Here is a 14761-nt window from a genome sequence, read left to right as displayed (position 1 = left end):
TGCACTGCAAGCCACTCGGGGATGGGTCGCAACTCTGCGCCAGCATCCCGTGTGGAGGAGGAGGAGGAGACTATAATTATCCTCCACGTCTGGGGCAGGCCCTCGGATGACATCTCCCCGGTTACCCTGTGCTCTGATAGCGCAGCTCTGGTTCCTGGTCCCAGACGCGCTTCAGCCAGCTCGAAGGGCAGACAGGAGGCGAGCGCCGCCGATGCGCCTGGCGCCTCGCAGGCCTTCGGGGCTCCGCCAGCCCCTCGCAACCCGCCGCACCTGCAAGGAAACCCAGGCCCCCAGGCTAGCGCCCCTGGGCGCGCCGGGCGTTGTCATAACAACCGGGCGCCAGCCGCTGAGGCCGCCGGGGAGGAAGTGACGAGCGGTGGGTTGGCTGTTGTTGGGACACGTGACCCGGGCAGTGTTTTGACAGGGCAAACAGCAGAGAAAGAACTGGGCGAGCGAGGGGGCCGGGGAGCTGAGGCGCCAGAGCTAGAGACAGCGGGCGGGCGAGGAGCTGGCAGAGGCGCGGGGCGAGCGGGCCGGCCGGGTCGACAAGCGGCCAAGGCCCGAGGGCCGCGGGGCTCGGGTGCGAGTCGGACAGAAAGAGGGGCTGAGCGTCGGGAGCGGAGCGAGGCGGCGGCCAAGGCGGGGGTGGATGGCCACAGGGGCGCCGGGGAGCCGCGTCGGGCTTGTAGTCTCGGGCCCCCATGGTCCCCTAGCGCAGCCTCGGGGGCCGCTGCGCGCCACACTCCGCTTTCGCCGGCCCTGCGCCTCTCGGAGCCTCACGTCTGAGGTGGGAGTGTGATGTGAGCCGCTGGGCGAACGGCGGAGAGAAGTGCCAGGAGGAGGAGGTATTGGGACGCGAGGCGAGAGAGTTAGTCAGCAGAGGTCGGCCGAGGGAGCCATGAAAACAACTCTCCGGCTGGGAGAGGGGCCGGCGCGGCGCTCCGGACGGCGGGACTGAAGGAAATCCGGGGCCGCGGCAGGACGGAAGGGGCCCTCACCGGCAGGCTGCACCGAGCAGGGGCGATCGCCCGCCTGTAAACACCTTCCCGGGACGACCCTCAGGCCCGGCCTCTCAGGGCCAGGGGTATTGCAGGGGCGACCCGGGACAGCACAGTATAGTTCTTTTGGGACTGGGGGCTGGGCACGAGGAGATGTCTCGCGTTTCTTTCTGATCCTCTCATTGTGTAAACTTGGCCGCGGTTGAGGCAGGAAGACTAGCCAGAGGGTAATTACACAGGTGAGGCCCGGCGGGGCGGGCAGAGCTGTCGGCGAGGCGTTTGGGGTCTTGAAGAGTTTCCTGCGCCCAAGTCATCAGGTCCGAGCATTTCTATACCAGTCACTGCGGAGGTGCCACTGTTCCCAGAGGCGTTTTTTTACAAAGGGGTTAGTTAGCTTGAGTTGCTTGATTTTTTCCCCCCCTGCCTGTACATTCAAGTTATAAATAGATCTTCCTTTTGGTTTGGAGACGCTGTGTCAAAGAAGGACACTTTGGCCTGGAGAGCACAGGGGCGGGGAAGAAGGGTGCTTGGTCCGGAGTCGATGGGGGAGGCGGTGTAGAGTTTTGCTTTTTTCAGACCTGCGGATGGTGCTGTCACCGCTCTTAGTGCCAGGAAGAGGCCTGTTAGCAATAGTTTTCTTGCAAGATCAAGTGTTAGGGCAGGACCAGATTAATTTTATTTTGACCTCTTTTTAGCGTTTTGAAAACGAAGCAGTAGCTGCAAAATCAGCGGCGAGCCTGTTGAAGAGAACCCACACGTGTATTTCACAGCACCTTGGGTGGATATCAGCGTGAAAATGAAGCCAGACCGAGGTACATAATTTAAGTAGGATTTTTTTTCTTGTGCCCCATTTTAGAAAGGTTAACCTAATTCTGCGGCAGGATCAACTGAATTACATATGATTATTTCTGTTAGAGATTTCCAGCTGGTAAGGTAGAGAAGGGCACAGGGAAGGGTTAGGAACTAAATGGGAGAAGGCATTCTTCAAAAGTGCCTTCAAAATGTTAGTTTCAAGAGATACTTAAAGTGAAATTTTCAATAACAGCATTTTTATCTGGTGCCACAAAATTTGATATCATTTGAGAGTTATACACATTTTTAGGTAAAGTCAATCTAACTTCAGTTTTAAAAAAGTTTACAAGTTTCCTCAATTTGAGAATTTGAACTTGATAAACCGAGAAAATTTAAGATTGTTTGAGTTAACAGATTTATTTGTCATTGCTGATTTTTGTGCTTTAAGCAGACTCTCAAAGTTTGAACAAATCCCTGGAGTACTTTGCAGTATATCAGTATATGGACAGGGCTACTGAAATCCCTATAATAAGTACTGTAAATGTGCCATTTTCTTTCTAAACCTGTATTTTCAGGACTTCTGGAAATAATGTATACACTATGTTTTTCAAGCACTTCAAAGGAATTGAAAAACCCATTTATCAGTCTGCTTTTGATTCATAGCAAGGACCAACTTTAGAAGATTTTAATATAGTGGTAGTTAGGAGTTACAGTAGTGTGGGAATTTGGTTCTAAGGAATATTATAAGAAGAGGATTAATGTATTTGGTAGGAAGTTGGGCTAGGTGACAGAGTCCTTTCCCAATTTGAGACTTTTGGATTGGAAATGTTAATTTATCCTTATGAATTAGATGCTCATTTAGAAAAAGATATAGGAAATTCCCTGGTGATCCAGTGGTTAGGATTATGTGCTTGCACTGTAGGAGGCACAGGTTTGATCCTTGGTAGGGAACTAAGATCCCACAGGCAGCACAGTGTGGCAGTAAATAAGTAAATAAATAAGACAGAAAAAAAAAAAGACATGTTAATTTTAAAAAATAAAATAATTTGAAAAGATATGTGTTAAACTGGTTATTTTTTCCATATATTATTTTCAAAGTGGATTAGAAAGTCAAATTCTCTTTCCTATTCAGATATGTCTCTGGTGATATTGTCTTAAAATGCACTAGAAAGAAGTGGAGAAAGCCATACTTAATTTAGAGGTTTAAATTAGTTTTTAAGTGTTTTAAGTGTTTGGTTGATTCTTAAAATCAGCTTTGTATGTTTTAAGTATTAGCAACTACATTGCTACTAATCAGGTTGCTTATGTAGATTGCCAAGTTTAGACTTTTAGATTACATCAGTGACTTTGGAAAGCTGGCACCAAGGTCAGTAATTGCATCTCAGAATAAACAAACATATAAAATCAAAGTCATTGTTTAAAAGTTACTTTAAATACTTACACAAATCTCTATTTTAGCCAAAACTAGCACTAAGCCTGATAAACTGTTATCTATTAATGTATATTACTAAAAAATGTAAATACATTTATGCATCAAGATTCCTAAAGAAGTGACTTTTTTTCTCATTAAAATTGTAGCTTTCTTTAGCATTATGATGTAAAAATGAGGGAATCGAAAGTTTGGTACTGTGACTATATTTTATGAGTCTTTAGGCCCATGGCTTTCTTTTGACCATGACCTAGAGTAAGTAGTATCTTTTACTTCGAAAATAGTACAGAAATACTGAAATAAACTTTTCAGAAAACATACTTACTATGTGCATTGTGGTCTTGTATTTTTCTCTTCTATTTCTATTTTTAAAAATTGCTTGCATAACCCGTTGAATTGATTTCTTGATCTGTGGTTGGCAAGGGACAATTATGGGAGAGCTAGACAACAGTAATACTTCACTTTTTCTACGTTGGTGTCTAAGAAACTAGCCTGTATGAGTTTGTTTTCTGGATGACTGAAACTTCACTCTTTAAATGCCAAAATTTTTTCTGTTGTACTCATAACATGTGGACAAAGATTTTTTTTTGCCTCTAACTTAAACACCTTCAGCCTGTTTTCTTTAAGATCTGATTTTTGAATTCCCATGCTGTCAGTAGTCTTTGTTGTCAGTATGCTTATTCTTGCTTTTAATATCTGTGGTAAAAAACTAGATAACCATACTTAGCACTGAGTTCTCTAAAAAATGAGAGTAAATAGGGGAACCTTCAAATATTCATTCAGAAGCTGAGACTGTATATGATTTCTAGCGTAGAATGAGATATTTGCTGAGTGGGATACAGCTGTGCATCAGAGTTTCTAAATAAGTACAAAAAGAGCCTCTTATCCTACACAGTTGCATGTGGTAGTTGGTTGGATAATCTAAAAAGTTAAAGTGAGGAATCAGAAAAAAATAATTCCTTAATTATTTTGCCTGTCTTTTGATGTAGGCTAAAGGTCCTTCTTTAGAAGTGGGAGTGGCAGGGAATGGAGCCTGTTTAATAAGAGTTAGATGTGATCTTTCTTATGTAAAGCACACCAAAAATGTAAACCTAAAGATTTCTACTTTTGAGTTCTTTTTCTTTTTTTTTTTTTTACTTTTGATTTCTTTAAAGTGGAATAAGACTTTGTAAACAAATCCAAGGGTGGAATATTTTACATTTAAAAAATGTAAAATTCTTTTTTAATGTTTAGCGCAATTTTATAGATGTCTGTGTATACCAAGAATTATAAAGATATTTGTGTAGTCAACAGGAATGTGTCTTGGGGAAAGAGGGAATATATATTCATAAAAATATTCTATTTCCAAAGCAGTCAACATAGTTTTCACAGAAATAACCTTTTGTTTGCATTCAAATAAGTTCATTACTATAGAGTGGCATAAGTAAGTTTGGGAATAAACACCAGATATTAGCTATTAGTTAAGCACACAACTCAACTAGCAGGAGTGTGCAGGAAACTGGAAGTAATTTACTAGCTTTTAGTATCTATCAGTTTACTTTATGGAGGAAATGGAAAGCACTGGACAATATGGCTAGTTGATTAAGTGAAAATTAAGAGACTTTCTACTGTACTTTCAGGTAATTAAGATGTTACTATCTATACAATGGCAATGTTTTACAGTAGTCAGTAGAATTTTATTATAGTCTGAGGTAAATCTTTTTTTCTCTTTTTTCTTTTTTTAAGATTTTTAAGGAGTTATATAACATTACTTGCACAATGCTGCCAGAGATGAGTCTTTGATGTTATCATTGGCACAGGTTTTGGAATCAGACTTCTATTTGTATCCTTGTTCCATTACTTGCTAGCTCTGTAATCTTCATCTAATTACTTAATTTCTGAGAGTTTCAGGTTCCTTGTCTGTAAAACAAGGATAATTCTAACTTCTCATAGTTGCTAGAAAGAAATATGACACTGGTTGACACATAGTAGTTTTTAAATAAATGATAATTATGTTAAACAAGATATTACAGATGCTTATATGTTCAGTTATAAAATATGTTCAAAAAAGGTAAAGAACTAGTCAAATGTGCAATAACCTAGTAGTACCTTGTTTTGTTTTATATTCGTAGCCTGAAACCTGCTAAGGCTCAAGCAGATTTAATAGGCTTTTAATGTATACGTATCTGAGAATATATAAAAGCTACAAAAGGATGCTTGATATATGTGGAATTTATTTCTGTCTTTTGTTACTACAAATATATATATGTTAATTTCTATGTGTAGAGGGTGGCATAGGCAGACCAAGCTTCCTAGGAATGCCTGTTTAAATGGTGTTAAATTCTGACTAGAGCTGGGCAGTTGGAGAGGTTAAATGATGTTATTTCACCTTGTACTGAAGGATGTAAAGTGTGGATCTGATCCTAGTTAGATATTGAATGCTCAGTGTTTCAAGAGATGTCTAAAGTATGGTTTTTGCACAGATGTAATTAAAGCACTTTACATTTTTAACATTTAATATTTATGTTATAAATGTGTGGTATTTATAATTTTGTATATTTTGAATTCATGGTATTTTTTTTCTATGAAAATGTATTTCAAAGTAATATAAGCTTATGTTTTGATTTCAAAGTCCCAAAGGTTTCAGAATTCCTAAGTTCATGGTATTGTGTAACAATTTAAGTAGAATCAAAATCTTTCTAATTTGAAAGATAAATGTCAATTTTGCTATGCTTTATGCTTTGTTGGTCGTCTGTGGTGGCTCAGTGGTGAACAATCCACCTGCAAGGCAGGAGCTGCCAGAGATGCGGGTTTGATCCCTGGGTGGAGAAGATCCCCTGGAGGAGGGAATGGCAACCCACTCCAGTATTCTCGCCTGGAGAATCCCATGGACAGGGGAGCCTGGCAAGCCGCAGTCCATAGAATCACAAAGAGTTGGACATGACTGAAGTGACTTAGTATGCATGCACACTTGCTTTGGTTAGAGTTTTTTCATCAGACATTTCCAAGAAAGTTGTCTGAGCTTATCAACTGTTATGAAAGATTAAGGCCTATAATATCTAGGAAATCATCAAAGCATTAATAATTTAAACATACTGTGTTTCAATTCACATGAGTCATTCATTTATGAGTACTAAGTGAAAACTATTAATGCAAAACCTGTTGCACAAATAAAATACTAAGCAATTGATTTTTTTTTTTGAAGTTTAAACTGAGAGCAATGCTTAATTCCCCACCCCCCCTGTGGATTGAATATTTGTATGCCCATAAAATCCACAGATTGAAATCCTTAGCTCCAGGATGATGGTAGTAGGAGGTAGGGGCATTTGGTAGATGATTAGGTCATAAGGGTGAAGACTTCATGAATGGCATTAGTGCCCTCATAAAAGAGACCCAGGAAAGTACCCTCACCACTTCCACCATTTTAGGTTATAATGAAAGACAAATACCTAGTGAGAAAGCTGATCCTCACCAGGTACCCATATCTGCTAGTGCCTTGATCTTCGACTTTCCAGCCTCTGTAACTGTGAGAAATAAATTTCTACTGTTTATAAGTCACCTAGTTATGGTATTTTGTTATTGCAGACTAAATGGCCTGAGACACCCCCTTTTTTATTATATTACAAATTTAGGCTTTAGCTTTAGTATTGCAGTGGCTTATGAACTTACCTAGAGTATAATGCAAATCATTTTAACCTCAAACATTTCTTCCTGGGCAACTGAAATGGGGAAAGAAATGGTAAGGACTAGAAAAAAATAGCATGGGAGGTAGATGAGTTTCTAACTTGCTAATAGTTCGTTGTTAGCCAATGTAAATCAAGCAACAGAAATGACAGAGGACAAGAAGTGTTGACTAGATTAAATAGAACAGCCTTTGGCTAAATTCCCTCAGTGGAGGTAGTGGTGGTACTATTACTAGTGACAGCTAACTCTTCTACATACTGTGTGCCAGGCACTGATCCAAGTAGTTTATTAACTCATTTAAACATCACAATTGTTCAAGAAACTAGATGCTGTTGTTAATCTTCTTTTCATAAATGAAATAGTCACAGTAATTTTTCCAGCTAATAAGAGGGCTAACCCAGATTCAAAGTAAGCTTGGGTTGTTGTTCAGTCATTCAGTTGTGTCTGACTCTTCGACCCCATAAATGGCAGCATGCCAGGCTTCCCTGTCCTTCACTATATCCCTGAGTTTGCTCAAACTCAGGTCCATTGAATCCGTGATACCATCCAACCGTCTTACCCTCTGTCATCCCCTTCTCCTGCCTTCAATCTTTCCCAGCATCAGGGTCTTTTCCAAAGAGACAGCTCTTCGCATCAGGTGGCCGAAGTATTGGAGCTTCAGCTTCAGCATCAGTCCTTACAATGAATATTCAGGGTTGATTTCCTTTAGGATGGACTGGTTTGATCTCCTTGCAGTCCAAGGGACTTGTCTCAACAGTCTTCTCCAAGTGCCACAGTCGAAACCATCAATTCTTCGGCTCTCAGCCTCCTTTATGATCCAACTATTACATCTATACATGACTACCAGGAAAACCATAGCTTTGACTAGATGGACCTTTGTTGGCAAAGTAATGTCTCTACTTTTTAATATGCTGTCTAGGTTGGTCATAACTTTTCTTCAAAGGAGCAAGCATCTTTTAATTTCACAGCTGCATCTCTGTCTCCAGTGATTTTGGAGCCCAAGAAAATAAAGTCTGTCACTGTTTCCATCTTTTTCCTCTTCTATTTGCCATGAAGTGATGGGACCAGATGCCATGATCTTCATTTTTTTAATGTTGAGTTTTAAGCCAGCTTTTTCACTCTCCTCTTTTCACCTTCATCAAAGAGGCTCTTTAGTTCCTCTTTGGTTTCTGCCGTTAGAGTGGTGTCATCTGCCTATCTGAGGTTATTGGTATTGACAAAACATGGTCCACTGGAGAAGGGAATGGCAAACTACTTCAGCATTCTTGCCTTGAAAACCCCACGAACAGTATGAAAAGACAAGCTTGGGTATATGCTGTAAACCCTCTGATTGGTAGGAGTATGTTATATTAAAATATTATAAGTTATTGGGGCCAAATTTGTTTAAAAACAGGCCCAAGGGAAATAAAAAACAGATTTGCTAATTATTATGATCTTGGAAAACTATATATCTTATTTGTGCCTTACCTTTTTCATCTTTACAATGGAGGAAGTTATAGTACCTTGCCTTTAGAGTTATTTGAGTAAATAAGTTAGTGTATATAATGTGCTTAGAACTATGGCTGGGACATAGTAAATATTCATGTGTGAATGGCTTTTCCTACAATTGGACATATTCTAATTCAGTTAGTTATTTAGGGAAGGCTGGGGAGGACAAAAGAAGGGGCTAATTCAGCTGTACGTGTTTTATGTACTCACTGTGACCTCAAGTCCGAAAATGACTACTGTCGGCCTTTCAGCCACTTACTCTGATGGGTCTTGACACATCAGTATCTGTCAGATAATTGCTGGCTTGATACAACTTCTGAGACTCAATACTAAAGGGATTAACATAAAGGTTCCTTATGTTTTTGCCTGTCATCCTGTAAGAAAGATATGATTCAGTGGATAGAACACTGTCGTTTCTTTGAAGGATGAGAAAAAAAGATAATTGGAAGGCAGAATTGAGAAGCTAATGTGTACACAGGGAGAGTAACTCAAAAGCTGATTTCCTTTTCAAAAAGTGAAGAAACCTGTGGGATCTGAACATTCTGCACTGTGAACAAGTATAGGAAAAAAATTAGTTGTTAAATAAGGAATATTTACAGTCATTTATTCTTTTGTCCGTCTCAACTTTGCATCTAATTACAGTAGTGTCTTCCACTCAATTAAGGCTGAGGGTTTTAAAAACTGAGGGAATGTTTAACTTAGAAATTCCAACTGAATACTGACTTTTTTAAAATGAGAAAGCAAAATCACAGTACCAGGAAACAGTATTTCTTTCTCAGTAGGTAAACCAAAGTCAATTTGTCAATAGTTATTTCTGTCTTTCCTCAAATGGTTGAAAAAATCTGACATTGATTATGTCAGACTTTCTTATTAAAGTGAAACAGAATCAACTGGGTAAAAATGCCAGTAGCTACTCAAAATATTAGACATTAATCCATGTGTAATACCAAAAACAGACCCAGCAATAACCTGAGTTGAGATTTCACATATATTCCTTTTCATATAGAAGAAACTTATTCAATAAAATTATAACAAGGCTTTTTGAATGTCTTACCTTTGTTCAACTTGCCTGGTCCCGCTGGCCACCTTTTAGGTTTTTCAGTGACCGTTCACAGCCTTGTGTCTGTTATTTCTTCTGCCTGAAAAACCTTCTCCCCAGTCATCACGTGGGTAGCTCCTTGTCGTTCTTCTGATCTTAGTTTAAGTATCATTTTTCAGAGAGATATTCTCTGACTATGCTATCTAAAGTGCTCAATTAAAGTTAGCAGCTATTATTATTTATTAAATTAGGGTCCTTGTTCTGTGTCTCTGCAGTCTCTTTCGTAGCATTTACCACATTATGTGATTTTTTTTTCCTTTGTTTATTGTCTGTCTCCACAACTAGATTTTAAGTTCCATGAGGACAGGGACCTTGTCTCTTGTTCACAACTGGATTTCCATCACCTAGCTGATGGTCTTATACATGGTGGGTGTGTAAGAGGTGCTTAAAGAAATGAATCACTAGTTTATCTCAATATTTGTGAAGCAAATAGGAGTAGAAGCAGATGACTAGAAATCATTAATTGTTTTACTGTCACCAACTGAAATTCTCTCACTTTAGGGATTTGCTTGCATTGTTGACAGTTAGGCTATTATCACAACATTATACCTAATTAAAAAAAAAGATTTAAAATATATTTGCCCATAACTTAAAAGAAGATGATATTTTAAAATTGATTAAATCTCACTAAGTTGAAATAAAATTCTGTAAAATAACTAAGGTGTAGGCAAAAGCTGTTTGGTATAGGTGGTTCTAAGTTTATATACATTTACTTAACAAATAATCCACACAGAAGCATTTGCTGGTAGCTCTCTGCTCTCCAACCGCCATACTGAATTTGTTCCTGTTGCTATTTCTTTGAAAGAGAGAGATTAAATTAATTGGATAACTTCAGATTTATGAGTACAACTGGGCTTCCCTTGTAGCTCAGTTGGTAAAGAATCTGCCTGCATTGCAGGAGACCTGGGTTTGATTCCTGGGTTGGGCAGATCCCCTGGAGAAGGAAATGGCAACCCACTCCAGTATCCTTGCCTGGAAAATCTCATGGACAGAGGAGCCTGGTGGGCTACAGTCCATGGGGTCGCAGAGTCGGGCACACTGAGAGACTAACACAACACAACAACAGGATAAAGACTCAGGATTTAGAGTGTAGACTTGGGGCCTGTTCTGTGTCTATGGCTTGGATCAAGTTCCAAACCTGTTTTCCCATCTGTAAAATGTACTAGGCTCAAAATGTTGCTTCTGAGCTTCAGGTAAGATAACGTGTCAAAGAACTTTATAAGGTGTGAAATGCTATATATATTAACTGGTTTGCTGTGTAGACAGGATGATCTGTACTCATGAGCAAAGAGCTAGGTGCTCTCAGGTGTATCTTAGGGGAGGTCATTCTGTCTAAAAATACCCATTTATGCAGTACCTGGTTTTTACAGTTTTTAAAGTTTCCCCTTGTTATCCTGATTGAAATTACACCAACAGGAGAACCATTTAGATTAATAAGTGTATATTTAATTATATATTTTTGAAGAATATTGAAATGATGGCTATCTTTTGTTATAAAATTGGCTCAAATGTGTCCTTTTTAGCAGCATAGAGTTAAGACCCTAAGGCTTTAGGGTCAAACTTAGATAGAAATTCTGAATCTAGCACTTATCAGTCAAATGACCTTGAGCAAATTACATGACCTGTCAGAACTTCAGTTCTTTTTGTTCAAATACCATTAACTTTAAGGATTGTGGGAAAGGTGAACGAGAACCCGTGGTTCAGCAACTACATGTGCCTGGCATGGGATAGGGATTGATTAGTGTTTCATTTCAAAGGATAAGCGACTTGGATCAGCTCTACTGAGGAAATGAATGTTTCAATGCTCTGTTGTGAAAGCTAATCATAAAAGGCATAAGAGATCAACACATCTTTATTGTTTGTCACTCTGAACCTTGCATTCTGGAATATACAACTAGAGGAACTCAGAACCAGTATGGAACTACACATCTGTAATGTGCATGCAAGGGGAGAGGGAAAGTAGGTAAGTGGAGCACACCAACTATTTCTGGGTGATCATACACCATTGTGAGCATTTAGAGCAGCATTAAGGCAGAGAGATTGGGATGGGGGTGGACACTAGAAGGAGGTTGATGAAAATTATTAGAATGGTCAGATGGTGCCCCAAATTACTTTTTTCTTTATTTTAGAACATTAGCTAGGATTGATTCAGTGTTTGGACCATGGCCCTTTTGTTTCTGTGAGTCAGAATCTATAGACTTGTTCCTGATGCTGCAAGAAATGGCCTAATATTATAGATTAAGAAGCTTTTGGTAGGCTAGCCTGGGAATCTAGTCATAACTTATTATTTCTAATTATTTATTATGTACTATTACTTATAAATAATATTTATTCAAAGTATGACCATTATTTGGACTTTAAAACTTACTCTCTTTGAGAGTGCAACTCGTTTATAGTTAGGAATTGACATTTTAAATTAATATGAAGTTTCCATTTTTTGTTTTCCTACTTATTAAGCTTATATATTCTGAATGGAATTAAAATTTTATAATAATAGCTGAAATCAGGCTATTTATAAAACTTTATCCTGACAGTAGAGAATTCTTGTACATTTTTAAAACCAAATTAGCCATTTTCTTTTGTGAAGAAATATCATGGTTTTGTGAAAAGAAGTGATCCAGTGGGTCATTTCTACTTAAATTCATAATAGTAAGAGAATTGTAACTTCAGCACTCAATATTGGTGATTTTGATCTGTTTTTTGTGGGGGCTGCACTAGCTTCCAGGATCTTATCTCTGGACCAAGGATCAAACCTCAGCCCTTGGCAGTGAAAATGTAAAGTTCTAACCACTAGACTGTCAGAGAATTCCCAAGATTTGACCTTAAACATAGCTTGAGGTTAAAGCTCTATATCATATTTGGTATACTTCACAAAAATTTTGACATACAAAAAAATTTTTGATGTACAAATTTTTTGATATATGAGAGAATTAGCCATAGGATTTCTTTAAACTTCCATACATTGCATGCTGTATTTCACACCCACAAAAAAAGTTAGAATCATAATTTTCATAGATTATGAACATCTTACCACTTTTGTTTTATCTCTCTTGAGTGGTGGTAGGTCAGTAGATAGGTAGGTAGTTAGACAGACAGACATAAGCGCTTTTTTGTTTTTTTGTTATTATAAATTCAGAGTAAGTGGTGGACGTCATGACACTTCAACCCTGTGTACTTCTATGGAACTGGCTAGTAGCAGCATGTGACAGCTGATTGTATACATTTCTTCTCAACTCTGTCAAGTTGGTTGCTTGCTATCAGCAAAGGTACCAGTATTTACACCATGGAAATTGGCAGTGCTACAGACCAGGACTTTTTTTTTTCCCTTTGCAGAGCCAGTTGTTAAACATTTATCATCATACTACTGTGTGTATCTCCTAAAAATAAGCATTCTTGGGAGGGGATATATGTATAATTATGGCTGATTCAAGTTGTTTTATGTCAGAAACCAACACAACATTGTAAAGCAGTTTTCCTCCAATTAAAAAATTTAAAAAAAATTCTCCTATGTACCTGTAATACAGTTATCATATCCAAGAAGTCTATTAGCACAATGCTAATATCTAATTTACTGTTTATATTCATATTTCTCTAGTAGTTCCAGTAATACTGCCTTTTAAGGAAGTAAGTTGCTTTCTGTTACAAAAAAGAGGTTAAACCCTGGTGTTGGACATTTAGAAAGTTTTTGGAGACTACCATAAGAATATATAAAGGTACAAGTGAGTACAAGTACTGGCTTTTGGAAAAAAAATAGGTCATGTAAATAGGACAGTTAATTAGGATTTTAGGGTATTTTTCCTTATTTTGTTAAACTTTTTTGAAAAAAAAAAATTACTTAGACTAAGTGGATTTAAGAGGAAAATGAGTATTGGTAAAATTCCAGGACTTCTCAGTTGAGAAAAAATTATATTTTAAATTATATTTGCATTGGAAAGAATTCCATTTTTAATCCTGAAGCCTCATGCCACCTCTCTGACCTCATTTCTTGGTACTCTTCTAAGGTTCCCTGTACTCTAGGCACATCGATTTTGCTGTTCTTCAGTCACTACAAACACACTGACATCATGAGGATTTGGCATTTGCTGTTCCCTTTTGAACTATAAGTCTCAAGATTGTCTTTTACATCATTTGACTTTCTACTCAGTTGTCACTTCCTCAAAGTGAGGAAGTTGTCACATCCTAGACCAGCTTATCAAAAGAGTACAGGTCTTTTCTTGACTCTTGATTCTGCATCACTCTTCATTGTCACTACTTGACTTTATGTTTTATGTTTATTTATTTGCTTTTATTGTTTTTCTCTCAATAAGAATGTAAGCTTCATGAAGGCAGGGACTTAGTGGTGTTTACCACTGCTGTGTTTCCCAGTGCATGGATTGATGTCTGGCATTTAGTAGCTAGTCAGTAAATATTTATCATTGAATGAATGCCTGCATGCATTTTAATATCTTTGTGTTGTAGCATAAAACTTATTACTGGAAACATTTTTGTATTATTTTTCTATAATTTGTTAGTTTCATAACTGTAAGAATTAATTCTACAGTGCCCAGTTTTGTTTCTAAACAGGAATATTTATTCCCACTTCTCAAAGTTATTGGGTGGATCAAATGAGATAACTATAAACAAACATAGTATAAGATACTTGTATATAGTAAATAGTAAAAGTAATGTCTACTATCAGAGTTCATAGGGGGTGATTAATTTCAGGGCAAAGCCTGTCTTTTGGCAGAGATAGCAGCTGTATTGAGCTTTAAAACACAGTATGATTTGGATAGATGGAAATTTACAGAGACTAAGAAGGGGAAGACTGGAAGAGAGGACACAAGGAGCAATAAAGATGTTCCAGGGATAGCAGGTCGACTAATGTGAATTGGAGGGGTTACTTAGGAATGGGGGAGATTAGGGTTTTGAATGTCAAGAACTTTGAGCTTCATTCGTTTGATAGCAGGGCACCATTAATTAGTTTTCTATGATTAAAAAGAACTTCTTGGAAGAATAATTTCAGTACATTTCTATTATTTCATTATAAACCAGTATAGATACTGAATATCTGACAGTCTTAAAAAATCAGTTTTTTAGCTCTCAAAATTACATTATAACCTGGTATGATAAAAATTACCTAACACTCATCTCAACCATTGGCTAATTGTTTTCTCATCTGTATGTTTTCCCTTCACCACCATTCTTTGTAATATATGAGGGATTAATAATTATTGCCTTTTATGAAAATTCTCGGGAATATTAATATGGTACACAATACTGATTGTACCATGGCTCTTGTTTTATGATACGCTT

At 38.2% G+C, this 14761-nt stretch overlaps 1 protein-coding gene and 1 long non-coding RNA gene across 7 annotated transcripts in view; both read left to right on the top strand.

The window, feature by feature from the left end:
* The first annotated feature begins 234 nt into the window (after positions 1 to 234).
* The window catches only part of FAM214A (family with sequence similarity 214 member A), an 83936-nt gene continuing 69409 nt past the window's right edge, over positions 235 to 14761 (top strand). Inside the window, exons 1-2 of one of the 6 annotated variants that reach the window (XM_043918968.1) lie at positions 235 to 376; positions 1694 to 1810. In XM_043918968.1, coding sequence (XP_043774903.1) covers positions 1795 to 1810 — 16 coding nt within the window. In that variant the 5' untranslated portion in view covers positions 235 to 376; positions 1694 to 1794. Of the gene's footprint in view, positions 377 to 420; positions 1384 to 1693; positions 1811 to 14761 lie in introns of those variants that run through there. The other 5 variants (XM_043918967.1, XM_043918966.1, XM_043918965.1 and 2 more) reach the window with 5 other exon arrangements.
* LOC122704374 lies at positions 8072 to 12971 on the top strand. Its single transcript, XR_006343848.1, has 2 exons — positions 8072 to 11432; positions 12606 to 12971. It is a non-coding gene; the product is annotated as an uncharacterized LOC122704374 (long non-coding RNA).

Source organism: Cervus elaphus, chromosome 12 (assembly GCF_910594005.1).
Source record: "Cervus elaphus chromosome 12, mCerEla1.1, whole genome shotgun sequence".
Lineage (NCBI taxonomy): Eukaryota > Metazoa > Chordata > Mammalia > Artiodactyla > Cervidae > Cervus > Cervus elaphus.
The sequence above is the reverse complement of the archived record's forward strand: the minus strand, read 5'-3'. Positions and strand labels throughout refer to the sequence as shown.